General features: G+C 36.7%; 2 protein-coding genes across 2 annotated transcripts; both read left to right on the forward strand.

The window, feature by feature from the left end:
- Positions 1–6,124: 6,124 nt before the first annotated feature.
- On the forward strand, positions 6,125–7,066 carry LOC140508784 (olfactory receptor 51G2-like). Its single transcript, XM_072616657.1, has one exon. The coding sequence runs from the start codon at positions 6,125–6,127 to the stop codon at positions 7,064–7,066; it is 942 nt and encodes a 313-aa protein (XP_072472758.1).
- Positions 7,067–22,686: 15,620 nt separating this feature from the next.
- Positions 22,687–23,698, forward strand: LOC140508785 (olfactory receptor 51G2-like). Its single transcript, XM_072616658.1, has one exon. It carries the CDS (start codon positions 22,761–22,763, stop codon positions 23,691–23,693), a length of 933 nt encoding a protein of 310 aa, XP_072472759.1. The 5' UTR covers positions 22,687–22,760; the 3' UTR covers positions 23,694–23,698.
- Positions 23,699–26,578: the final 2,880 nt, after the last annotated feature.

Genomic DNA, 26,578 nt, shown 5'->3' on the forward strand with positions numbered 1-26,578 from the left:
ATCCACTGTACCACCTCTGGGATCAGAGGATGTGGGTTCAAATCCTGCCTGTGATGTTTGATACCTATGTGATTTTAGACAATTTATTTAACCTCTCTGACTCTCAGTTGCCTCAGCTTTAAAATGAGAGAATTGGACTGGATTTTAAAGCTTCTTTTCCATTTCTAGACATGTGATGCTCTGGGTCTATGATACTTCCACAGCCTCCCAGACCCTTTTTAACTCTGTGTCTGGGACTCCAGCACCTCAGACCCTTTCATAAGAAATATTTGGTACCTCAATCCCACCCCTGTACCTGTTGCCTTCTTTTTCACATAGAAAAGATAAGAGACCAGGACACACACCCTCTAATTGAAGGGGATGGGTTGGTATTAGATTTCATAAAGGACTGAAGCCAGACTCTTCAGAAGACAGACCCTTGAAATGTCACTTCATCAAAATATTTCTTTTTTTTCTCGCAAATGCGACTACTCATGCTTCCCATATGGTCCTAAGGCATTTTTAAGCTTCCAGATAATGGTTCCATAATCTTTGCCCCTTGACCCATCCAAGTTCATCTCAGCCAAGAAAACCATCTTTATGCTCAAATTTTAGAGAAAAAAAATAGGTGATTATCTGAGTTCTTAGGCACTTAAAGACATTTTCTAGGGACAGGTTGAAAATCCTTCTTCTCTCAAAGCTGACTGAAAAAACTTAGGTCCTGATCAAGTTCTGGTCCTGAGGGAGAACAGAGTCCCTTAAGGGACAGATGATTCTTTCCAGAGAGCTGATTGGATAAAAAATGGAGATTCTCAAGGAACAAATAGTATTGTCCTCCAACTCCAGTGCAACTGATGGATAGGAATCCATATATACTAAGAAGCTGTTGAGATACTGGGTGACCTAAATCCCTGCTACCTGTAATGTCTTACTTTAGTCAGGACATTATTTTTTCTTTCAGATCCTTATGTATACACTTGCTCTTTAACCTGCTTCCACCCCAGCAATAGTCACTGGAAATAGGGATGGATATTTGTAGAGATGTAGAGCGAGGTTTTTAACACTGAGAAAAAAGAAAAATTTGAAAGAGGACTCTGAGCCAAGTCAGACTGAAGAACCCATGGACCATGTGGATAAACATTTCCCATTTATCACGGTAACCACTCCATGTATAGAGTACTTACAGAGTAAAAAGCTAGTGGTCATTTAAGGAGAGATGGAATAGGAAAACTACTTGAGTGGTCATGACAGGGACTGGAATTTAAAAAAAAAAAAAAGCAAAGAAAACGTTACCAAGAGCTGATTATTAAACACTAGTTCCTTAGTCATTGTTTTCATGCATCTGTTTTTTGGGAGGGTTCATTCTGCCTAGGCATGGAGAAGGAATGCAAATTGATTGATATGGATGTGTGCATGAAAGAAATCTACTGACTGAACACAATCATGTCTATTGGGTAGAAGTATGGGATGAATTAATCCTATGAGCTGAGTTTCTTCTTTAGGAAGAAAATGCTTTGGAAGAGAATCTGAGTAATGGTCTTATTTTCTGAAGGTTTTTGTGTTTTTCCTCCCCTTTAGAAGTGGGGGAGACTAGGTGCTCTCTCTATCCCCACTGAGGAAAAGGCCCACAAATACTTTCACATCTCCCACTTACAAGTGTTTGTCAAATTATAAGGAGTTTAGGTTAGGTCGATAGATAGATAGATAGATAGATAGATAGATAGATAGATAGATAGATAGATAGATAGATAGATAGATGGATGGATGGATGGATGGATGGATGGATGGATGGATGGATGGATGGATGGATGGATGGATGGATGCATGGATGGATGGATGGATGGATGGATGGATGGATGGATGGATGGATAGATGGATGAATGGATGGATAGAAAGATAGATCGATCGATAGATAGAAGGATGATAGATAGATAAGCAGATAGATATAGATATCTAGATAGATAAATATCCGTATTTATGTCTATATAGTTTTAGTCTTCTTGAAGTCACCTTAGAGGGGTTCCATTTGTGTTCCAGATAGTGAGGAGGAGACTTCTGTCCCTTTCTGCCCACAATAACTAGATCTATAGTCAACCCAGCTTTGAGTATGTGCAAGCTTCCTAATCAATGGATCAGCTAACACTATAGAAAAGATAAGTGAAAATTGCATGAACATCTGATGTTCTGTCTACAGTTCAGTTAGGGATACAAGATTGGTAGATACAGAATAATAAGGACTTTACTACAATATGAATTAATGAAAAACATGATGTTATTAAGCATGTTGTATATTATTATGGTAAGTATTATTAGAAAGTAGGTTCTCAATGCTGTTCTAAAAAGAAAAAAGGCTCTACTCTGAAAGAGCTCACCCTCTCTCTGGAGTAAACAAAGCATATAGGAGACTTCAGAATAAGGTGAATGGAAAAGTCCAGAGGTTATACAGGACCATAACAATATCTTCCCCCAAAGGAGTAACCTGTTACCACAGGGAAGCAGGGGAAGGTTTTCAGGTGATAGTGAAGAAGGGACTCTGGGCTCCCTCTGGCAAAGTTGAGGTTGGGGGTTTAGTGTCCAGGGGAGAAAGTTTGGGGATGAGTTCTCCAGTGGGAGGAGAGGGAAGCTGGGTACTTTTAGAGGTTGGTTTTTGCCTTGGCTCTGAGGTCTGTAAATTCCAGAAAGGATATTGGAATAGTCTAGCCTTTCCTAATCAATAGTCCTCCCTAGATCAAAAGTACTTTCTCTCAGTCAGTATCTACACTTTGTCCTAGAATGATCAGACCTAAATAAGTCATTCTTCTCAGTTTCCTTTTGACAACTTAAGTCTTAAGGTAATTGAGTAGTTATGTACAATTGTATAATTATAATTCTTGTACTAGGATTGAGTTCATCATATCCTACGTTGTACATAGTACACCCCCTAATAGGGGGAATGATAAGAGTGACACTGTAATATAAAGAAATGAATGAATGATCGAATGAATGATAAATGGATGAAGAATTATAAACATAAGTCAATGGCAGACATGGGTGGTAGGGGAGTACAAACATGAGGTTATATATGAAAGATATTAGTATGTGCAAGAATATTCTGAAAAGGTTTTGTGGAATAGACAAGCCTTTGGAGTATTATCTGATTTTGAAAGGATCAGTTAGATGAAGATGGTCCTTGGAATGGGGAAGATTTTCTGAGTTGGCCTGAGTAAAGTCAGATTGTTGAGAATCAGGGCAGCAATATTGTCACTGGGGAGAGTGGAGAGACTTGAAAGAAAAGGAAATTGTATTTGGCATGCTGTAGACCCTTACAATATCCAAACTGGAAAGGACCTAAGAGATAATTTAGGAAAACCATTCATTTTTATTTGTTGTTTTTTTGAAGCAATCAGGGTTAAGTGACTTGCCACCATCACATAGCTATTAAGTGTCTGAGGTCGCATTTGAACTCAGGTCCTCCTGTCTTGAAGACCAGTGTTCTATCAACCCCCAAATTATCCAGTTTTACAGGAGAATAGACTAAGGCTCAGAGACAAAAAGTGATTTGGGCAAGATCACACAATTCAGTTACTAACAGACCTAATGTGTTGACATCTCCTTAAGTAGTCATTCTTTTGCACCATATTGTTCTCATTTTCCCTATGTTATTAAAGATCCTTAATAATGTGCTTAACAAAACTTTTCATCAGAAGTCATCAACAAGCATTTTTAAAATACCTAGTCAGGTATTGTGCTAAGCACTGAGGATACTGAGAAAGGCAAGAGAGAGAGAGAGAGAGAGAGAGAGAGAGAGAGAGAGAGAAGAGAGAGAGAGAGAGAGAGAGAGAGAGAGAGAGGAATAAATAGATGAGTAAGTAAATAAGTAAATAAATTAATAACACTGCTCTCCAAGAGCTCTAATGAGGAAGAAAACTTTGGGAAAAAATGTATGCTCCATCAGGATAAAGACAGGATAAATTAGAGATGATCGATAGAAAGAAAAAGGTTAAGGAGGACCAGCAAACGCTTCTTGAAGAATGTGAGACATTAGCCAATATTTGAAAGAAGTGAGGCGAGGTCTTATATCTAGCCTGTGAAGGAATAATAACAGATTCTGGATAAGGGGGATTTGTGATGAAGGAAAAGACATGCCCTTTGTTTGTTTTTATATAGTGTTCCACTACTAAAGATTGACTTCCAGACAGCAATTAAATAAATGCTCTGGATAGGGGGAGGCAAGCTAGAATTTTTAATGCCCCTTCAGATTCCATAAGCAAGGATGTTACACAGCAGCTTGAGGGTTTCTGTTTTTATATTTGCTCAAAGTTTAAACTGATAAATCTGCTCCATAAAGGTCTGTTCATTCCATCTTTCTCTATGTGGTTTTCTAATCTTTTGAAGCTCCTAATATAGAATCTATATCTGCAGTCACTAGTTCTAAAGGACACCGAAACCAGAGAAGGGATAAAGAAAAGTTGTGTATCATTTTGTATTGGTGTACCCACTTTTACTATATTCATATATAATTTCTTTGAAGATTGTAGAATTTGGTCACAATTTAAAATCAGTTTCATGAACTATAGTTTGGAGACACCATTTCTCTCTTGAAAATGTGGACATTCCCCCTTTTCTAGGCCTGTAGGACTTTTGCCACAAACTTCCAAAAATCACTGACAGTAGCTTAGAAAATCACATCTACCCAGTTTTTTGTTTATTTGTTTTCCTTCCACTCAAGAGTGTGGTTTCAATTCACATGACTTGAACTCACTTGAGAAAGGGAAGTGGGAGTTCTCTCTTATGATCATTTCCTTAACTAATTTGAATATGAACACCCTATCATTCATTCTATGATTTTTAGGTCAAGCAACAAGATATTTGAGATTAGAGCAAACTGTCCTAAAGGGTAGTGATTTCTTAATCATTGAAGGTCTTTAAGTTAGTGTTCTCAGTTATCAGTTATGTTTTATGCATACTTTTTTGTTTAGATATGCATTGGATTAAATACCTTTTGAAATTCTTTCCAGTTCTGAGTTGCTGTGATTCTCTGAAAAATCAACATCATCCTATTGTCCAGAAGTGAAGTAAATCAGACATTCTGAAGGGAGAGGTGACCACACCACCAATACCATTCAGAGAAAAAGAAATAAGTATGAAAATATATAAGGGGTAGTCAAATCAGTTGTTTGAATTGCCTTTATTTATGACTTCAGTTATAAGTATTCCAATGCCAGCTCCTATAGCCTCTTGAGAATTGATTGCTGAATTTTCAGTGTAAGAATTTAGAATTTGAAATTTGGTAAACACTATGAATCAGAGCTTTGATTTCTTGTTTTGTTGATTGTTTAGACTTAAAGTGAAGAAGAAAAATTTAATAATGCAGATTCAACTTAAAAGTGCTTCATGTATACTTTTACAATTATTTTTGGAGAGCCAGTTGTAAAACATTTATCATCACACCCCTAATTGCAGGATAGAAATGGGAGGCTAGCATATAGAAGTCAGTCTGAGGATTTCATTGGCTTTGGTGATGGTTTGTTGTCGGTAAGTGAGAAGAGTTGTGTTTGTGTGTATATGACCACACCAGTAATTTTTTTGATGTAGGGGATTCCTAATAAGAAAACTCCCTGTATACAGAGTCAAAAGAGAGAATAGAATAAATGGGTGGCAAGCTAGAATAGAGGGAAATATGGTTAGTCTTTCACAACATGACTGTTATGGAGGTGTTTTGCATGACTATACATGTATAACCTTTATGAAACTTATCTCCCCAACTAGTTCTTCTTATAGACAATAACTGTATTTCCTATACTGCACAATACCTAGCAATGTGCTACATTAATATAAGAGATTCAGTCTATCTATGTATGTATATATATATATATATATATATATATATATCTAATGAAATTGTATATATAGATATATATAGATATATATGTAGGTACATGCATACATACAGAGTGAGAAAGAGAGAGAGAGAGAGAGAGAGAGAGAGAGAGAGAGAGAGAGAGAGAGAGAGAGAGAGATGGAGATAGAAATATAGATATATTTGATTCTATTGATGATGATGATGATGATGATTATAAATCATGATAATGATTGTCCACTATCTTTACTGGGTAATGTTTGTTCTTCATTCATTACAGGGAAGGAATTTATTCCAGTGAGCATCATGTCTGCCTTCAATTCTTCCATCCCCTATCCTAGGTTTCTTTTAACAGGTTTCCCAGGATTGGAAGCCATGTATGGTTTGATCTCCATCCCCATCTGCCTGGTCTACATTATTTCCATTGCAGGAAATACCACCATCCTCTTCATCATTCGGACAGATCCCTCACTCCACCAGCCCATGTACTACTTTCTGTCGATGCTGGCTCTAACAGACCTGGGACTGTCTACCACTACATTGCCTACTATGCTCAGTGTCTTCTGGTTCCAAGCCCGAGAGATCCCTTTCAATGCCTGCTTGATTCAGATGTACTTCATCCATGTGTTCTCCATCACTGAGTCTGCTGTGTTGTTGGCCATGGCATTTGACCGTTTTGTGGCCATCCGTGAACCCCTGCGCTATTCAACCATCCTCACCAATGAGGTAATTATTGGGATTGGATTAGCTATTGCTGGAAGGGCATTGACTTTGGTCTTTCCAGCCTCCTTCCTGTTGAAAAGGCTGCAATACCAACCAATCAATGCCCTCTCCTACTCCTTTTGTCTGCATCAGGACCTCATTAAGATGACAGTATCCAGTAGGAGGATTAGCAGTATCTATGGTCTTATGGTGGTCATCTTCTCCATGGGACTTGACTCAATATTGCTTCTTCTGTCCTATATACTCATCTTGGCCACAGTACTGAGCATTGCTTCTAAGTCAGAGCGTGTAAAAGCGCTAAATACCTGCATCTCCCATATCTGTGCTGTGCTTATCTTCTACACACCCATGATTGGGTTGTCTATGATCCGTCGCTATGGACAGAATGCTTCCCCAATAGTCCACGTGTTCATGGCTAATGTCTACCTTCTTGTTCCTCCACTCATGAACCCTATTGTATATAGTGTCAAGACGAAGCAGATTCGCCAGCGCATCCTTAAGAAGTTGAAAAAGCAAAATGGATAGGGGGACCCACAAATCCTTCCTCAGTAATATTAACTATGCCTCCCCTTTGTATAGCATTTAATCTATTTCCTTTCAAAGTTTGAAAAAGTGCAATATCATTGATAGTGAATGACATAAATTGACTTTGCTGAATAGAGATATGTGAAGTTCAAACTGAGATATATGCCTGGATTTAAAGGCAACCTTATTGTAGTCCTAACTCCAATTTCCATACAAACTAAGATTATATTATGATAATAATATTGAGTTTTCTAAGAAATCAATGACTTTGCAACTTTTCCTATTTATTTGGCTTTTTTGGTCCCTACCTGTTCCCTTCTGTTTTTTAGCAAACAAGTTAAGTCAAGACAATATTCCATAAGAACTTGAAGGAAGCCATAGAATCCAGGAGACAGAGAGAAGATAGAGAAAATTTTAAGCATGAGACACAACCAATAAAAATGCACAGAGGTGGGAGATGGATTTTCTTGGGCAAGGAAAAGCAAGAAGATCAGCGTCATTGGATTAGAGAATATGGGAAGGGAGGATAAGGTATAAAAAGATTACAAAGCAATCAAGTTACACTTTGAATTTCTGAATTGAAATATAAGAGGAACTTACATTTGATCATAAATTTTACAGAAAGCCACTGTCTAAAGAGTCATAACTAAAAAGCTAATTACTTGGTCATACTAGTGCTTTAGTAAAATCAGATTGAAAGCTGAGAGATGGATCAGAGAGGGGAGACTTAAGGAAGGGAGTTCAACCATCAGGTTATTTCATTAGTCTCAACTTGAGGTGATGAAGGTCTGTACCCAGGAGGGATAGTGTCAGAGGAAGAAATGGAATATATTATAATGAAAATCTAAAGAAGCACACAGTAATTTAAATAGAGAGTTTATTAAGTTAAATCAAATGGAATAACTCTGAGAAGAAGTTAGGAAGTTATTTTGTTATTTTTTTTTTTTTTGGCAGGGGGGTAAGGGGAGACTTAAGAAGGCAGAAAACCTGGTGGAAAATAAGCAGTGGCAATATTATCCGTGGCGCAAGTGGGTTAATCTTTGCACTCTCTAGAAGCTTAGAAATTAGTGCAAAAAAGAAGTCTTCAGCTCCAAGTCATGAAAATGACTCACTGAGAAGTTGAGGGAGGGGAAATATTGGTCATGCTGGGAAAGGAAACAGAGGAAAGGCTGAATGTCAAGATTTCAGTCTGGGCAGATTAAAATAGATTAAAAAGAAATCTCTAACATATGCACAGCTAGCAGTACTTTTTGTGGTGTACTATAACTAGTAACAAAGTAGACAATCCATCACATAAGTAATAACTAAATACATTTTGATGTATGGATGGAGTGGAATATTTACTGTGCCATTTCCAACAATGGATATGAAAAATTCAGCAAAGAATGGGAAGAATCATAAGAACCACAGAGAATGGAGTAATAGAAATCAGGTGAATAATGTACACCACTATAAGAAAAATGAAAATAACTAAAAAACTGAAACTACATGGTACATAACTATGAGAATCAAGTTTAGCTCAGGAAAAATGCTGCGGGAAATTTATCTGTCTCCCCTTTTTGCAGAGGTGAGGCATTGGGAGTGCAGGGTACTATATATATATATGTAGTCAGACATAAATGTTGTGTTAATTCATTTAGCTCAACTTTTTTTTTTTTTTTAACAAGAAAAATCTTTGTTACAAGGTTTGTTGAGGGGGGATGTAGAGAGATATATATTTGGAAATAAGGGTCATGTAAAATAAAAGTATGATTTTAAAAGAAAGGTAGCTATAGACATTTGTAAATGCATATCAAGTAATTAAATTAAATATAGCTAAGCATGAAATTTAAATATAAAATTTATAATATGTTAATTTAAAAATAAACTACAAGATATTCAAATACAAATGAAATTAGAAGTGAGTGAAATCTAGGGAAGCAAAGACACAAAATGCCCAATAAAGGACTCAATTGTCCCCATAAGACATCCCCACAAATGCAAGATTCAGGGATATGTTGGTGGCCTTCAGTTCCTTTCAGTAAATAGATATGCTTAGTCCCATTTCCATGAAGGACTTATACAGATTCTGGCCAAAAATCCATTGGAGTAATTATAAAATATCAAATATCCATATTCTCTTTGGAAAAGGACAATGGGAATACACAGATTTCAAGTAGGAAGTTTCTTAAGGGATTTCAATTTTGCCCATAGTATTAAAGTTCAAAATATCATAAGGTTTTGGATCAAGACATATTAATAGAACTGTGGAATGAAAATCAGACATGTGATGATGAGAATAGGTAGATATGGTGGAAAATATTGTGTAACTGCACCGTATCATTTTGTGAAGCCTTTCTTTAAAAGGTTTCTTGTGAATTCCAGTTGACTACTTGTTAGGTATGTTACAGAAAGAAAATCTTTATTCAGCTAAAAATTCAATTAGGTGATCACTGATTTAATTTTGTGATTTTGTCAGTTATGGGGTTATGGAAATTTTCAGAGGAAATGCTTTTTTTTAAAAGAAAACTCTCTTAATTTACTAATCATAGGAGACTATGAATCTCATGGCCACAGGGGTGGATGAAGAGAAAGAAAGTGATAACCATAGTCCCAGGGAATATCCAAAAGCCAACACTGGAGGCAATCAAATGTAAGAGCAGCGTACATGTAGAAATGAAAGGTATATGGTAGCTTATATAATCAATGGTATCAAGTTCCAGGCATGGAAAGAGGCCCAGAGAGACAAAATGAATTATCCAAGGTTGCTGATCATCCTTTTTGTCTTTTCTTTCTTTTTTCTTTTCTTCCTTCCTTCCTTCCCTCCTTCCTTCTTTCTTTCCTTCCTTCCTTCCTTCCTTCCTTCCTTCCTTCCTTCCTTCCTTCCTTCCTTCCTTCCTTCCTTCCTTCCTTCCTTTCTTTTTTTTCTTTCTTTCTCTTTTTTTTGAAAAGTAATCAAGGTTAACCTACCTAGGGTCACACAGCTGGTAAGTGTCTGAGGCTGAATTCAGGTCTTCCTGACACTAAGGTCTGCGCTCTAACTCTAACCTAGCTTCCCCACCCTTTATTTTTCAAAGAGGATCAATGCCATCCCAGGGTGATGTCTTCATTAGCTCATGAACTGGATTTAAGTGACTTAAAATGACTGGAGGTGTGCCAAGATGGAGGGAATGACCTTGGTGTCTTCCATGTCTGACAAAGCTCTAAGTGCTCCACAATACCTGCTTCAGCTGCCCTGCTGGCCAATTGACCAAATTATTCTTATTGGCCCATATGTTTGAGGTAGACATCCTCATAACTCACTGACCGATCTGAGGCCTTTTTGTTAACCTTTACCTAGTTTAGGCAGTCTGTTGAGGCAGTATTGCTAAGAGGTGGCCACTGTACATGCTACAACTTCTTTGAAACACAGATGAGAATTGAATGCCAGTTGGACACCAAAGGTGGATGAGCAGACCTGAAAAGGACTCAGTAAGCCCTCACACCAGAGGTACTAGTTCTCCCCAAACACCCCACGTTTGTGTGTTATCTCCTCTATTAGATTATAAATTCTTTGAGGGAAGAGACTTTTGCAGTTTTGTTTTGGACTCTTTTTGTATCCCCAGGGCTTACAGGCAAATAGTAGGTGCTTAATGAATAAATATTGATTGAATGATTTTGATGCTGTCACCTCTGCAAGCTATTTTGCTGGTGAAGTAATCCCCATTAGTTATTCAAGGAACTGCCACGTTCATAAATTCATACAAGACCATAGCTCTTTGTACTATCCATTAAGTTGGTAGAGACTGAACCTGAGAAGCAGAGCTAAGGAATCACAACTGCTTCATCTCCTTGCTCCTTAGATCTCAGTTGCAAATGTATATACATACAAATAAATAAGCAAATAGATGAATGGATTAATAGATAAGTAAATAAATAATTGAATTAATAAGTGGATGAACAAATGAGCAAGCAAGTACACATACACATATATAAAGATGTAGACAAATTCTATGCACACACAAAAGTATACACATGTACATATGTCTGCATGTATACATATACACATGCATACACCCATACACATAACACATATATACATACTTATATGTGTGTATATGCAAACTAATTGGATTACATTAGGATATACAAATTCTGTGCTACTCTTTTTTTTCTGGAGTGGCATTTTATCATAAAAAATTTTTAATGAACTGCTAAGTGGGAGGAAAAAATAAATAAAATAACTTTCTTAAATCTCTTTTACTATTTTTCCTTCAATTAATCCTAAAATAATGTTATTTTCCTATCTGAGAAACAATTTCAATTTTTATAAACAACCTCGAACAAAAGAATGTAGAGTTCTTTGCCAGGAGTGGACTACACCTATACCTAACAAGAACTAGTAAAACTCTGCTTGCCTAGATACCTGTAGATTTATTTAAAAAAAAAATATTAAAAATAAGAGAGGAAGAAAATTGCTTATATGCACATCTTCCAACCTAGTTACCACAAAGAAATGTCATGTACAGAAAAAAAGAATAGGAATAGAATTGCCCATAAATTCACAGAAGAGAAGAGTGAACAATAAAATTGATGATTTTGTGTGCCAATAAGCAAATGGTTGGTTGGTTGTTCTTCGTCATTCTCAAAAAGGACCAAAATGCCCTCACTATGTTGAGGTCAAAATACAATGTAGATATAACTGTGAATGATTGGACCAATATGAGAACAGAAAGATCTCTCCCAGGTCTGGCACAAATAATCCATGTGAACATATGGAGAGGAGATGTTTTCAAATTTACACATCTTATGTTTCTTTCGAGCTACTGCAATCCTGCTTGGATCATTCTAATGGAAACAATTCAGTTTCCTAGCATGGTGCTGGTAGACTGTCCAGTTTTCACAAGCATACGATAATGAGATCTGCACAGTGGTTCTGCATATCTTCAGTTTGGTAGTCACTCTAATACAATTTTTCTCCCACACTTTTTTTTTTGGAACCTCCCAAACACTGAGATAGCTCTGGCAATGTGTGTATAAACCTCATCATCTACGTGTACAACCCCAAAAGTGTACTGTGAGGTAAGTGAATTTATCCACAGCATTCAAAATTTCTCCATTTACTTTATGGTGTGGTGCTGCCTGGGAGAGAACCTGTGTTTTCTTGTTATTTGTTCACTGTTAAGACAAGGTTAGTGAAAGCAGCAGAGAATTGATCAATACATTGTTGTGTCTCAGTCTCAGAGACCTCATTGAGCACACAGTCATAAAATACATATATTCAAAGTATGAATGGCAAATAAAGTAAATGATAGGTAATATTTCTGTGGGGCAAATTTGACATCATAGACATCACTGAGACCTTCTGGGAATAGACTCAATAAAATGGCTTATTTCAAAGGAAAAGTATACACAAAATGGGCCATGGAGTGGGTTGACGTAGGGTGTTAAAAAAATATACTGATATGAGGAAATCCAGTAATGGAAATGGGAAAGCTATTGTGATGAAAAACAGTGGAGGAATAAACAAGAAATGAAATGATTATTGGAGCATTCCACTGGACTACCGGAAAAAAAAAAAAGGAAATAGATAATTATTTCATGCAATGGATCTCCAAATTAGCATAGAAAAATAATACTGGGGTGATATGATCTTTCAATTATTTTAATACCTGATAGAATATTCTTATATGCCCCAAAGAGAACAGCCAGCTCTTTTTTGAATTTCTTTAGTAAATTCATCCACTCAGTGATCAGGGCAACAACAATAAGATTGCTCTTCTGAACCCTACTCTTACTAAAAATGAGGAACTTAATCTTGAAGCATAATGTTGGAGACATTGAGAAGAAGTGAAAAAAATTATCAAGAATGAAAGACAAAAGAAATATCTTGACAAAAGAAATTTCAAATTCAAAGAATTTGGCAAATTGATAAGTAAGGAATAAGAAATTTTAAATAAAAATTAAAAATAAATTATTCTGATGAAAAAATCCAAAAAGAAAATTATCTAATGACATCACCATGCAAGGTAACTCACATTACAACTTATTTTTTTTAAAGTACACAAGATGGATGTGAAGACAAATATCAGTGGAGGGTTAATATTTTCCTATCAGAAAAAAATGTTGAGTACAACAAATACCTCAACCATTATCTTCAAGCATCTGAAGTATTGCAATTTTGAAAAGAATTTAGAATTTTCCCTCTGAATGACTCCAGCAGGCAGAGCAGTAAATGGATGGAAGTTGCAGAAACATTTTGGTTCAAGAAAAAGAAATAAAAACCCCCTAACAATTAGTATTTCATAAGTGGAATGGAATGTTATAGAAAGAAATAGATTAATTCCCTCCAATTAGATTTCTCCATAAAAGATTGATCTGGCATCATTTGCATAATGGATTTGAGGCTGGAGTGAGGGTTGACAAGATGAAGCCAGCCAAAATGAATAAGAAGGCTGCTGAAATAATCCAATTATAAATGATGAGAGCCTGGAAAAGAAGGGTGTCAAGGACAAGAGAAACAGGATGAATTTAAGGAAGAGTGTAATGTAAAAATCAACAAGACTTACTCTTCCCCATTTCCACTGAAAATGAAATATGAAAAATATGGACTTTTCTTCTGGAAGGATTTAAGTCAAAAATCAGGGGAAAAAAAACTTCCTGGTGATTTGTGATAAACCATGTGTCATGCAAGGAGATAAGTATGAAATCTCCTCTTATGAAGACACCTCTACTGCAGCTTTTCTCCTACTCCTTTTTTGGTTGGTGAACTGATTATTCTGATCAGAGGTCATGATATGGAAACAATGATCCATCAACATTCAACTACAACATTGGAGGAAGAGAGCATGACTGTCATAAGGGCAGGATGATTAATAAACATGTTCCAAAGATAGAAAAAAAATAATAAATGGAGAGACTGAATTAAGTTTCACCAAGAAAACAAATTCAGATAAGGAATAATAAGGTCAGGAAAATGAACCTAAGTTGGTAGGATGCTTATACATAATGGGGAGAGACTATGGAAAGAAGCATGGAGAATAGTTACAAAATTCTAGCAGATATGAAAAGCACAACTTAATGTTTGTCTTAGGCAAAGAACCAGTTTGAGATAGAGCATCATGTTAACCATATTTCATCTTCACTCAACTGTGGTGCTGTTGTGCTATTATTATCACCCCTATTTTTAGACATCAGGAAATGGGGCTAGACAGAAGTTAAATGACTTACCTAGGGCTTATCAGGCAGTCATAAACATTTATTAAGGATCTATAATGTTCAAGGCACTTTGGTAAGTGCTGGGGATACAAAAAAACTTAATATTTAATATTTCAACATAATTTCTTCACAGAGATGCTATTTATAATGAATGGAAGAAGAGGCTTCCTTGAGACAGGGTACAGAAAATTATACTCTCCTGGCACATTTCCCTTTGTTGTTCTTGTCTTGAAAGAGTATCTAATCTAGGGTCTCTTCATCTGGGTTTCAGTGATCTCCAAGGAGTTCTTGGATAGATTTCAAGGGGTATATACTTGTATAAGGGGAAAATTACTATTTTCACCCATATCTAATTGAAATTTAGCATTTCCTGCAAGCATGTTAGGTAATAAACATTCTGAGAAGGCATCCGCTGACTAGATCAGACATTGAAACAGGACTTAACAAAATAAAAACTTCTCAGTTCCTGATCTAAAACAACTCTCCAAATTCCATCTACTCTTCAAGCTTTTGTTCCAAGAGTGTAAGAATTTTATAAAGATGATTCTTTCTACTTCCCACCCATATACATGTGATCTTGCCAAGACAAGTGAAGAGGAGACAAACGTGTAAACAATTGATAATGATGGGTATTATTCTTCACAAAGAACTGAAATGAGATTCATCTACACTTCAGAGGACATTAAATATACAACATAATATAATCATTGTTGTTCAGTCATTTTTTTTGTTCATATCTGACTCTTTATGACTCCATTTGGGGTTTTCTTGGAAAAGGTAATGGAGCAATTTGCCATTTCCTTCCCCAACTCATTTTACAGATGAGGAAACTGAGGGAAACAGGGTCAAGTTAGCATATGAGGTCAGATTTGAAATCAGAAAGATGAGTTTTCCTGACTTCAGACCCAGCATTCCATTCACTGTGCTACTTAGCTACCTGTATAATATATATCATCAAATATCTTCCTTTTTCACAAATGATGGCTGTCCTCAGCAGCTCTTTTTAGAACCTTGGATTATCTTGTTTTTATTTCATCTGTCTTTTTATAGAGCTGCTTCCTTCTCCCTAGTTTCTTTCCCTTTCTAGCTTCCAGAAATACAGAAGTTTCCAAAGCTTCTGAAACCATGTAATTTGTTCTATTCTAAGGGATAAGTCTAGGTGCCTGAGGGACCTAATAAGAAAGTGTAGATTTCCTTTCTTCCTGGGGGACTGGTCTTGAGGTCAAGGGCTGGCCAGGAGGGAGAGCACAGTCCCTGGAGGGGAAGGTACTGTTCTCCCACCTCTGCAGGTTGGCTTTGTGACAAGTTGAAGCCACAAATAGCACTTTCTCGACCCCCTAGACAGCTAAGGGATAGAGATTTACAGACCTGGTGAGTTGTATAAACATTCAGAGATCTGAGTCTCTATTGCTTTCTCTTTGCTATTCTTATCCCAAGGTCTTTGTCTCTTAAAAGGTCATTCATTGCCTATGCTGCTTTTTCCACCAGGGTCAATGTCTACAAAGGTGAGAATTTGGGGAGCTGCCAGTCTACTTGGTTTATTGCTGACAGAAGAAGAAAAGCCTGAGGAAAGAAGGTGAACTGAGCAGGGCTCCAGTGTCCTTAATCTATGTCCACAAGAATGTATTTCTTGTCTAGGCTTAACCACTAGGTACACAGAGGTATCCTGGGGAGAGTACTTTTTGGTTATTTTGAGGAGGGAATATTGTGAGGAGGGATATATTACCTATTATGTGACAGGCACTGTGTCGAACACTTTTTAAAAGTATTATCTCATTTGATCTTCACATCAACCCTGCAAGGCTGGTGATATTATTACTTCCGTATTACAGTTAAGGAAACTGGGAAAAAAGAGGCTGTTACTTCCTTGAGTACACATAACTAGTAAATATCTGAGGCTCTGTTTGAACTCAGGTATTCCTCACTCCAGGCCCTATTTTCTATTCAATGTGCCACCAGCTACCTCAGGAGGAAGCTTTTTATTAGTTCTCTCAACTCCTGTTGGTTCACTGGCTTTCCTCCATGCTCAGAATGCTTTCTCCTCATCTTTGCCTCTGATTTCCTTCCAAAGCTTTGTTCAAGACTCATCTCAAACTCCACCATCTGCAGGAAGGTCTTCTTAGCCTGACTATCCCCACTGCTAGCTCCTTCTGTTTAAGTTTACCTGCATTTACACTGTATGTGTGTTTTATGTGCATAGCCACTTGAGTGCTGTCTTCCCCATTAGAATGTGAGCTCTTTGAGATCAAGACCTTGTTTCTATCTTTCTCTGTATCCTCATTGCTTAGTACAGTTTCTGGCACATAGTAGATCCTTGAATAAATTCTTGTTGACTGAATGACAGGGATAGTTTTGGAAGACAGTACACATGAGGTCCTCAGGAGGGACTTTGAGCTTTGGGAAAGATTATTACAACTGGAGGTGGAGTGATAAACAGATTGCTTGGATTACTTTGGGAGGTTAAGCAGGGAAGAAGTGAATGCTGGAGACAATTTGGCTAAAAATAACTGTAAGGGAGAGATTTGTGGTCAATATACCCTGTGAGTTGGGTTTCTCTATGCAGAGAAATGGGGGGGAAGGTCTGGTGAATATCTAGATAACAGTCTCCCTATGTATTTGATCTCCAGATCTATTTGTCTAGCCCTAATATCTCTCCTGAGTTCCATTCCTTCGTTGTAAACTGTTTCTTGAACATATCAAATTGGATGTCCCATAGATATCTCAAATTCAACATTTCCAAAACATTATGGTTCTTTTCAAATCCTCCACTTACCTCCACTTCCCTATTATTGACAAAATGACCTCCATTCTTTGATGTCATCCTGAAAATACCTGAATCTCTCTCTTACCTGACATATTCAATTCATTGCCAAATCTTTTAATTTTTTCGCCCTTTCTATAATATAGCTCACATTAATCTCCTTCTCTCCACTCACACACCCACAACCTTAGATCAGGCTTTGATTACTCCCTCACCTGGACTTTTGAAGTGGTCTTTTTATTAACCTCAATTGAAAAAGCTCTCCTTCAATCCATCAGCCATACTCTATTCAGCTGTTAAAAGTCATTTAATTAAATTGTAGGTATGATCACATCACCCCACTGTCCAACTATCAAGACTTAGCTCAAGTGAAAAAGGTACTTTCCAGATCTGACCCCAACTCCGTGCTGCTAATGCCTTCCCCTCTAAGGTCAACTTCTATCTCTTCTGTATTTTTTTAATGGTATATATGCTTATTTGCTTGCACCCTATCTTTCATTTGAATACAAGTTCAATTAAACCTTTCTCTAGAGTGGCGATTGTACAATTAGCTAACTTTTAAAGGAGCACAATCATGGAAAATACTAGATCCCTGACTTCACATAGTTTATTGTTCAGGTGGCCACCTAACACCAATATACTTAGAATTAAGAGACAATTTTTGTTTAACAAAAAGTCAGAGACCTGAGATAACAATGTGGGATGGAATAGTTCAAAATGACATTGTTGAGAAGGTGGGGGCCTTAGTAGATAGGTTTTAGATAAGCAGAAAGAATGGTGAGGATGTTCCAAGTGAGTGAAATAGTGTGAGAAAAGGTAGGGGCTTCGTATTCTTAAAGATTTATCAAATTTTCAATGTATACTTATAAAAACAGTTGTGCAACAGAGGCCAGTAGAGGGAAATAATCATGGATACATAGAGTGGAAAAAGATTATGGAGGGAAATGAAAGGCAAGAAGAGGAGAATGTACTTGAAATGGTTTAGAAAAATAACATGCAAGAGGAAAAAGGACCAGGTAGTTTTATCCTGGGGTTGATGAGTTTTTTTTTTTTAATTGATAATTATGTTTCAGTTTAATTGGTTTAGCTTGTAATCTGTGTATTTTTATTTTTTGCTTTTTAAAATATTTTCCAAGACGGGATCTATAGACCTCATTAGCCTGACAAAGGGATTCATGAAACATGCAAAAAAGGTTAAGAATCTTTGATCTAGACCTATTCTCTCACTTTACAGAGAAGACAAGAAAGGCCCAGGGAAGGAAAACTACCTGACCAAAGTTATAACATTGGTCAATAGATGAGTAGGGAAAAGAACCAATATCTATTTATAAGCCCTTCAAATGAAATGAGGGAAGGAGGGAGAAAGGAAAGGAAAAAGAGAGGGAATAAGCATTCATATAGTATCTACTCTGTGCCAAGCACTGTGCTAAGTACTTTACCGGTATTATCTCACTGATCCTCTAAACACCACTGTGAAGTCACTGCTATCACTACCCCCATTTCATTATTGAGGAAACAGGAAGGCAGAGGTTAAGTGACTTGCTCAGGGTCACACAGTTTATTAGAGTCTGAGGCTGAATTTGAATTCAGGTCTTTCTGACCTCAGGCCTATAACTCTATCTACTGCACCACCTAGCTGCCTATAGGTCTGGTATGATCTTTCCACTATGTCATATTGCTGCTATAAGTTCAAAATCTATCCTATGATCTTAATAACCCTCATTAATTAACCTAATAGATTTTTTTTTTCATATACAATTCAGGACATCCTTTCATTCAACCTGTGTAAGAAATATCACAAATTCTGAAAGAGTAGGGGATTAATAAAAAAAGATAGAGGTAAATATAATTAAAGATTCTGAATTTAAGGAGAAACTACCTATCAGGGGATAGACAGAATTTCTGGGTAATGAAAGACAATCTGGAATTGTTAATTCATAAGTTCACAGGAATAAAATACAAAATATTACAAGAGACTTTGGAGATCATCCAGTCTAACCCAGTAACATAATTTTACAGATGAAGAAACAGGTCCAGAGTAGTTATGACTTGCCCAAGGTCACACAGGTAGTAAGTACCTATGGTAAAAGTGCTTTTCCATTGCATGACATTGCCTCAGAGAGTACACCAAGTGGAAGCTACAAAAACAAATAAATTATTTGGGCATTTGTTCAAAATTTGTAATATATGGTTATGCCTTCCACATCTCATGGGTTAAGGGAGCCATGGAACCCCCACAATTTGGAAAATCCATATAAAATTTTTTGGCCCTCCTGATACTAGAAAAAAAAAGTCTAAATTTTGCTTTCTTTTTCTTTTGTGGAGTGTTGATATTATATTATACATAAAATTTATACATTTTTGAGTTTCTCCACCAGTCTTTGTGTGTCACCTGCGGCTTCCTCAAAACTCCCCCCAAATTCCCATTTAATTTCTTATGCTGACCAAAAATGTATTGAAACCACTATGGGGAAAATGGCAATGTGGAAGGATAACTATATACGTATGTGTGTGTATGTATATACACACACATACATATATCTAAATAGACATGCATATATTATATATATGCTTATATGCATACATATAAATACACATACATGGAGAACAAGATCCAAGTGTGAGTTCATATGTTATCTACTGAAGTCAAGCCATAGCAAAACACCAGTACCTACTTTTATGATGTAATAGGATTTTGGATAATATATTATTTCCAGTCACAAAGTTATTTGTAAACATGTATAGATTTTTGTATAGACTTTTGTATAGGTATTCAAGAATACCTAAGTGTTATAATTGGGTGAGACTTCACTGTCCAGTATACATTACTTTAAATCATCACTTAGTGGGTAAGACAAAGAGGAAATATAAATCATTATTAAGCAGTATTGAATGAGTGAATTGGGGAAATACAGAGCTGAAGAAAGGAAAGCTGTAAATATAAGCTGATCAGTGTATCAAACTGATGTGGTTTGGGATTGCTGGGAACCCCAAAATGTCAGAATATGGGGCAGTATCTGCCTGGAATGAATTCATGCACTCAAACCTTTCGGTCAAATGACAAGCTTATCAAGTAAGCTAATTAGATGATTTAGATGGGCTGGGGGTGTGTCAGATGTCTTGGGCAGAGGAGACAGTGATCTGAGTTATTGAAATAGATAGTAAAATTCAGGGACTGGATTGCTTTCAAAGACATGATCTTTTCCTTTGGGCACCCCAGTTTAATCACCCCTTCATACCCACTTGCTAGCAATCACATTGGTTGAACAATACAAATTGTTGTTTTAATGAAAGAGGTTCAAAAATTGAATAGGATGTTTCAGATGGTGATGTGTTACCAATTATTGAAAGATTTCAATTCAGTTAGAATTTTTTTTCATCTCCTACTGTGTCCCAGGAACTGCATTAAGTAGTGGGATACAAAGAAAACAACAACCACAAATCAAAATAAAACAATCCTTGTTCTCTAGGCTCTTACATGGGTGTATGTGTGTGGGGGGTGGGGGGGGAAGAGGGAGTGTTAATAACGTACATAAACACATGAAAAATAAAAGTGAGGTAAATGGAAAGTTATTTTTGGGGTTGTGGTAGGAAAATTACTACCAACTTGGACATAAATGAAGAAAAGCCTTGTGAAGGAGTAGGGGAATTTGAGCACTCCAAAAGATATAGGTAAGCAAGAGTGACATTTTAAACACGGTGAACAGATTATGTAAATGCACCAAGGAATGTCATACATGCAGAGCAGCAAGTTGTCCAGTTTGGCTACAATGTAGTATATGAAGGGGAGTAACATGAAACTAGTCTGAAAGGACTGTTCGAAGACAGGTGTGAAGGTCTGCAAATTCAAGATAGGAGTATTTCTTTCATCTCTCAGAGGCAAAAGAAAAACTTCAAATGAAACCTGAAGAACCAGTTGTTAAAGATATTGTGGAGTGGATTCCTATTCATACTCAAGTTGGGCTTGATATCGTCTTAGGTCCATCCAATTTGAGGCAGCTAGGTAGTGCAGTAGACAGGCACTGGACCTGAAGTCAGGAAAATTTCAAATGTAGCCTTGCTTATCCTTACTAGCTTGCTTACATGCTTACTAGCTGTGTTACCATGGGCAGCTTAGTCTCTGTTTTCTTCTGTTTCCTTAACTATAAAATGGTCATGACTGAAGAAGAAAATGGTAAATCACTCCCATATCTTTGTCAAGAAAACCCTATGGGAGTCATGAAGTGTTGGATACAATGGAACAACAAAAAAACATCTGATTTGAAGATTTTGTGATTATTTACAACCTATATTTGTATTATTATTCAATGTCAGGAAAACCAGGTTGTGAAAATCAGTTAAATTAGAGTTATCATATCATGAAATAATAACAATAATTCAGAGTTTTAAGATTTTCAAAGAACTTTATTAATAATATCTCATTTTATACTCATAGCAACTCTAGGAGATAGGTGCTATTATTATTCCCATTTTACAAAGGAAGAAACCGAGGCAGGCATGGAATAGGTGACTGTCCTGGGTGACACAAGCCAGTTCTTCGTGATTCCAGGTCCAGTACTCTATTCACTTTGCCGCCTAGATAAAAATAGCCATCATTTAAGTTTTAAAAGGTGCTTTACATATTTTATCTCATTTGATCTTTATAATAACCCTAGAAATATTTATTATTAATGCCCCCACTTTACAAATAAGAAAATTGAAGATGCGAGAGTTTAAGTAACTTGACCAGAATATAATGTGAGATTTGAAATTAGATCTTCCCCACTCCAGGTCTAGCACTCTGACCCACTGACCCACCTTACTTTTTAATTAACTGCCCTTATGGACTCAGGGTAATGAGGAAAGATAGATATAGAAGAGTATTGTAAGTTTCACTGATGCTGGTATTTCTATAGAAGAGCTGTGGTTGTCCTAGGGAACCCAGAAATCAATGGGACATCTTTTAAATTAAATTCAGAGAAAACAAATTGGGATCCCATCCTAGAGACAGAATTTTTTATCCGTAGAGGTATTGGATTTGTTTGTTTTCCTTGTCACTTGTATTAATTTGCAAGGTAAAATGATTCTTTCAGTTACAAACCACGGCGGATAGTCCTGACTATCAGTACCCTCCTAAAGTAGATATTTCTGGGAAAATTCATATAATTATCAAGAAGGACATCTAGACCAATTACTCCATTTTTACCAAGGGTGAAAATGTTGACAACTTGTCCAAAAGGTATATAGGAATGAAGTAGAAGATCCAGTCTTGAACTCCAAATGCATTGCTTTTCCCATTTTCTGATACAACCATATTTATTAGATATGCCTAATTATGGACTTGGAGCCTGATCTGTCAAAACATGAAATAATTAAGATATACCTGATTAGAAATTTTGAGTCCTTTTCTATACCAAAGCTGTCTTTCCAACACATTCCCTTCTCTAACTTCTTTAGTGTAGTATTAGGGAGAAAAAAAAGATATTGAGTTTTTTTCCCATGAAAATTATTTCTTCAAAACTAACCTTCTTAGTAAGAAGAGAACAGGTCATAACATTTTCTCGCATTCCCCTTCAAGGTCTCAGAATAGACTGGATATGTGCAAGGTCCTTCATATAGATATGATAGAATTAAAGAAAATAAAAGGATTGGTGATGACGTTGATAATGGTAAATGATGGTGTTGTTTTTCCATTAAACTCATTTGTGGATCACAACAGTAGGATGTAGTGACTCTTCATCTTTCTTCCCAGGAAAGGAACCTATTCCAGCCAGTACGATGTCGGTCTTCAATAATTCTGCCCTTTATCCTCAGTTCCTTTTAACAGGCTTCCATGGACTGGAGGCCAAGTATAGTTTGATTTCCCTCCCCATCTGCCTGATCTACATCATTTCCATTGCAGGAAACATTACCATCCTCTTCATCATTCGGACAGAGCCCTCACTCCACCAACCCATGTACTACTTTCTGTCCATGTTGGCCCTTACGGACCTGGGTCTATCTACCGTGACCCTGCCCACCATGTTCAGTGTCTTTTGGTTCCATGCCAGGGAAATCTCCTTCATTGCCTGTGCAATCCAAATGTATTTCATCCATGTGTTTTCCATCATTGAGTCAGCTGTGTTGCTGGCCATGGCATTTGACCGTGTTGTGGCCATCCGGGAACCACTTCGCTATTCAGCCATCCTCACTAATAGTGTAATTATTAGGATTGGACTAGCCAGTGCTGGAAGAGCCCTTATACTGGTCTTCCCAGTCCCTTTCCTTTTGAAAAGGTTGAAGTTCCATGCCATCAATACTCTCTCTTACCCCTTTTGTCTGCACCAGGATCTCATCAAACTGACAGTGTCCAGCCGGAGGATCAGCAGCATCTATGGTCTTATGGTGGTCATCTCCTCCATGGGGCTAGACTCAGTATTGCTTCTGTTATCCTATATACTCATTCTAGTGACAGTGCTGAGTGTTGCCTCCAAGGCAGAGCGTGTCAAAGCTCTTAACACATGTATCTCCCATATTTGTGCTGTGCTTACCTTCTACACACCCATGATTGGGCTGTCTATGATCCGCCGCTATGGTCAGAATGCCTCCCCAATGGTCCACGTGTTGATGGCTGATGTCTACCTGCTTGTCCCACCACTCATGAACCCTGTTGTGTACAGTGTCAAGACGAAGCAGATTCGCCAGCGCATCCTCAAGAAGTTCAAGAAGTAAAAGGGGTAGGGGGCCCAATACTTTTTCTTAATAATAATAATGATCAAACTTCACCTTTAATTAGCACTTTAATCTTTTCCTAAAATCTTCACATATGTTATTGCACTGGCAAGACTGACCTAAGTTGACTTTATTTGTTTGTTTGCTTGTTTTCCTGAAGCAGAACAAAATTGATGAAATGAGACAGATAATAACTGGAGCCAAAAAGGAGTCCCAGTGTTTAGATCTGCCAAATACAAGAGAGAAGAAACTTGGTTTACTTTTAGATGGGAAAAAGTGCTTAGAAGGTTCATAAAGGTAGATTTCAGCTAAGCATAACAAAAACTATCCTAATGAACAAGAGTATTCAAAATCAGAATGTCTTTCTGCTGGAACTATGAGGTCTTCAGCATTTGACAATAGGATTCTAGATCAGATACTAAAAGGAACTTTAGTGGTCACTCAGTTATCCCTTCATCTTAAATATGAAGTGAGGCCCAAGGAAATGAAATGACTTTTCCAAGGTCAAACAGATAGTATGCGAATTCGAATACATATCTTCTGATACAAATCCAGACCTTTTGTCATGATAATGTGTGCTTGCTCCTACCCCTTAATAAGATTATTGAGAGAGACTTTCTGCTACTTCATTTATGGCCTCACTTGAGATCTACCCTTATTCTTGTGGGAGAGACAGATCCAATATCTGGTGGAGGTACTAGAAAAACCAGAAGGAGGGGCTGTGAGAAGCTAACCAAGTGGGTATGAAGTGGCACTTTCTAAATTTTAGTGATATTCATTTTTTTAATTTATCATTTTTGTTCTTTTGTTTTTTCTATTTATATTTAGTTATATATATATATATATATATATATATATATATATATATATATATATATATATATATATATATATACATATACATATACATATATATGGTTGTCTCCCCCATTAGACTATTTGCTTCTTGATGGCAGGGACTGATTTCCTTTTGTTTTTTATTGTTTTTGTTTGTTTCCTTTGGATCCTGAATGATTAACACAGAACCTGACTCTTAGTAAATGTTTAATAAAGTTTATTGACTGAGTAGGCATTGGCTTGTGCCACTTTCTTCAATTTTGGGATGTCACGCCACGATTTATTTGCTTTATACATGTTGTGCTCACTCTTCTTTAAACCCACATGTTGAATATAATTCATTTTTTACCTAAAATTTACAAATTGCTATCTAAACTACTACTAAATATTCAAAACAAATGAACATCTTAATAACAATGATATGTGATTTCAACTGAATAGAAGAACAGCAATCAACAATTGCTGACACAAGTGGTTTAAGTTTTGTAAAAGCATTTACATGCATTTTCTCAGCAATGACAACAAAAATATCCATATACTGAGGAAATTACTACTTGTATAAATTTTCTCTCCCAGGTCTATGGGACAGGGATTAGTACCGTAATATATGCTGGATAGGAAGCCAGTGGAGCCATAAATGTGTGTGTATATTTCTTTTTCTTTACTTCCCTCAAACTCAGACTCTCAATAAAGATATGTTCAGTATCGTGCCTTGTACTAAAAAAATGGTCATTTAAAAAGTGAATTAATATGTACATGTGTTGATGACAGGATGAGAACAAGAAGGAATGAATGAATTAGTAAACAAGAAAATAAGTATACCAAAAAGAAGTAAGGAAAGAGAAAATATGTACTGTGTATAAGACAGGAAACATTATATAAAATGTCTGTGCTATCCTATTTTGACTCAGTTTTCTTTCTCAAGTACAAGAGTGGTAAGATATAAAAGAAGCCATTGCTCTGATTATTTGGAATAACACCCCTGTCTTTTTACCTGGGCTTTATTCCTGTTTCTTTCAGTGGTATAATCCTTGACTCACTATATCCCAGAACCTACATCTGTTTCTTTTACTCTGATTTTTGGGTCCTACCCCAGATGTGTTCATTGTGGGCTAAATCAGATATTTCTGTAGGGATGTGAGCTAAGGCTTTGAGAAATCTTCCCTCCCCAAATTTTGAGGTCCAAAGAATTTCTTAAAAACTTCTTGTAATTTTTTTTCCTCTGTGTGACAAGAAGAGTCCTGTATATAAGGACAAACAAACAATTATAGCTCCACTTTCTACCAGGATTTCCACACAAAAACCTGTGGAGTAGGTATTATGAGAAGATTGAGGCTAAGAAAGATGAAGTCACTTAGCCACTTCCACAAATTATGTGAAGGGATATCTAATTTTTTCTAATGATTCCAACTTTTATAAATAATCAAAAAAGTGGCAGATGGGTTCCATCTAAGCAAGACTGAGGCAAGCATTTAGTGAATCCTCATCCAAATCATTCATAGTATCCTCAGTCTTGAATAGTGATCATAAGCAAGAAAGGGCAGGCCATAAGAATCAGGATTCTGCAGAAAGCCAAAGGGGGGCCATATACTTTATTTAGGCTTACAAAGTTGGTTTTATAGATATGGAGTTGAATTTGTGGGACCAGGAAGTATCATAACACATAAAATGTATAAATAAAGTAGAGGACAAAGAAGATAGGGACCAAGAAGCCCTGTCCATTACTGGGATGGTTATTGTGGTTGGGAAAGAGTTGTTGTGACCATCAAATGAAACTGTGTGTGACCTATGAAAGCTACATAATCCTGGGCAAGTCAATTAACCTCTGTTTGCCTCAGTTTCCTCAACTGTACAGTAGGGATAACAGTAACAGGGTTGTTGTGAAGATCAAGTGAGATAATATTTAGAAAAGGCATTTAGCATGGTCAACAATATATGTTTATTCCCAAAAGAGATAATATATGCAAAGCACTATATTGAATGCAAGGTAAACCTTGGAAAACTACATGAACGTGAGCTATCAGCATCATTTGCCCTGTCTCTCAACT

Source organism: Notamacropus eugenii, chromosome 5 (genome assembly GCF_028372415.1).
Source record: "Notamacropus eugenii isolate mMacEug1 chromosome 5, mMacEug1.pri_v2, whole genome shotgun sequence".
In the NCBI taxonomy this organism is placed as follows: Eukaryota; Metazoa; Chordata; class Mammalia; order Diprotodontia; family Macropodidae; genus Notamacropus; species Notamacropus eugenii.

Coding starts and splice junctions, on each gene's coding strand:
- LOC140508784 (XM_072616657.1), top strand. CDS start 6,125: ATGTCTGCCTTCAATTCTTCCATCCCCTATCCTAGGTTTCTTTTAACA.
- LOC140508785 (XM_072616658.1), top strand. CDS start 22,761: ATGTCGGTCTTCAATAATTCTGCCCTTTATCCTCAGTTCCTTTTAACA.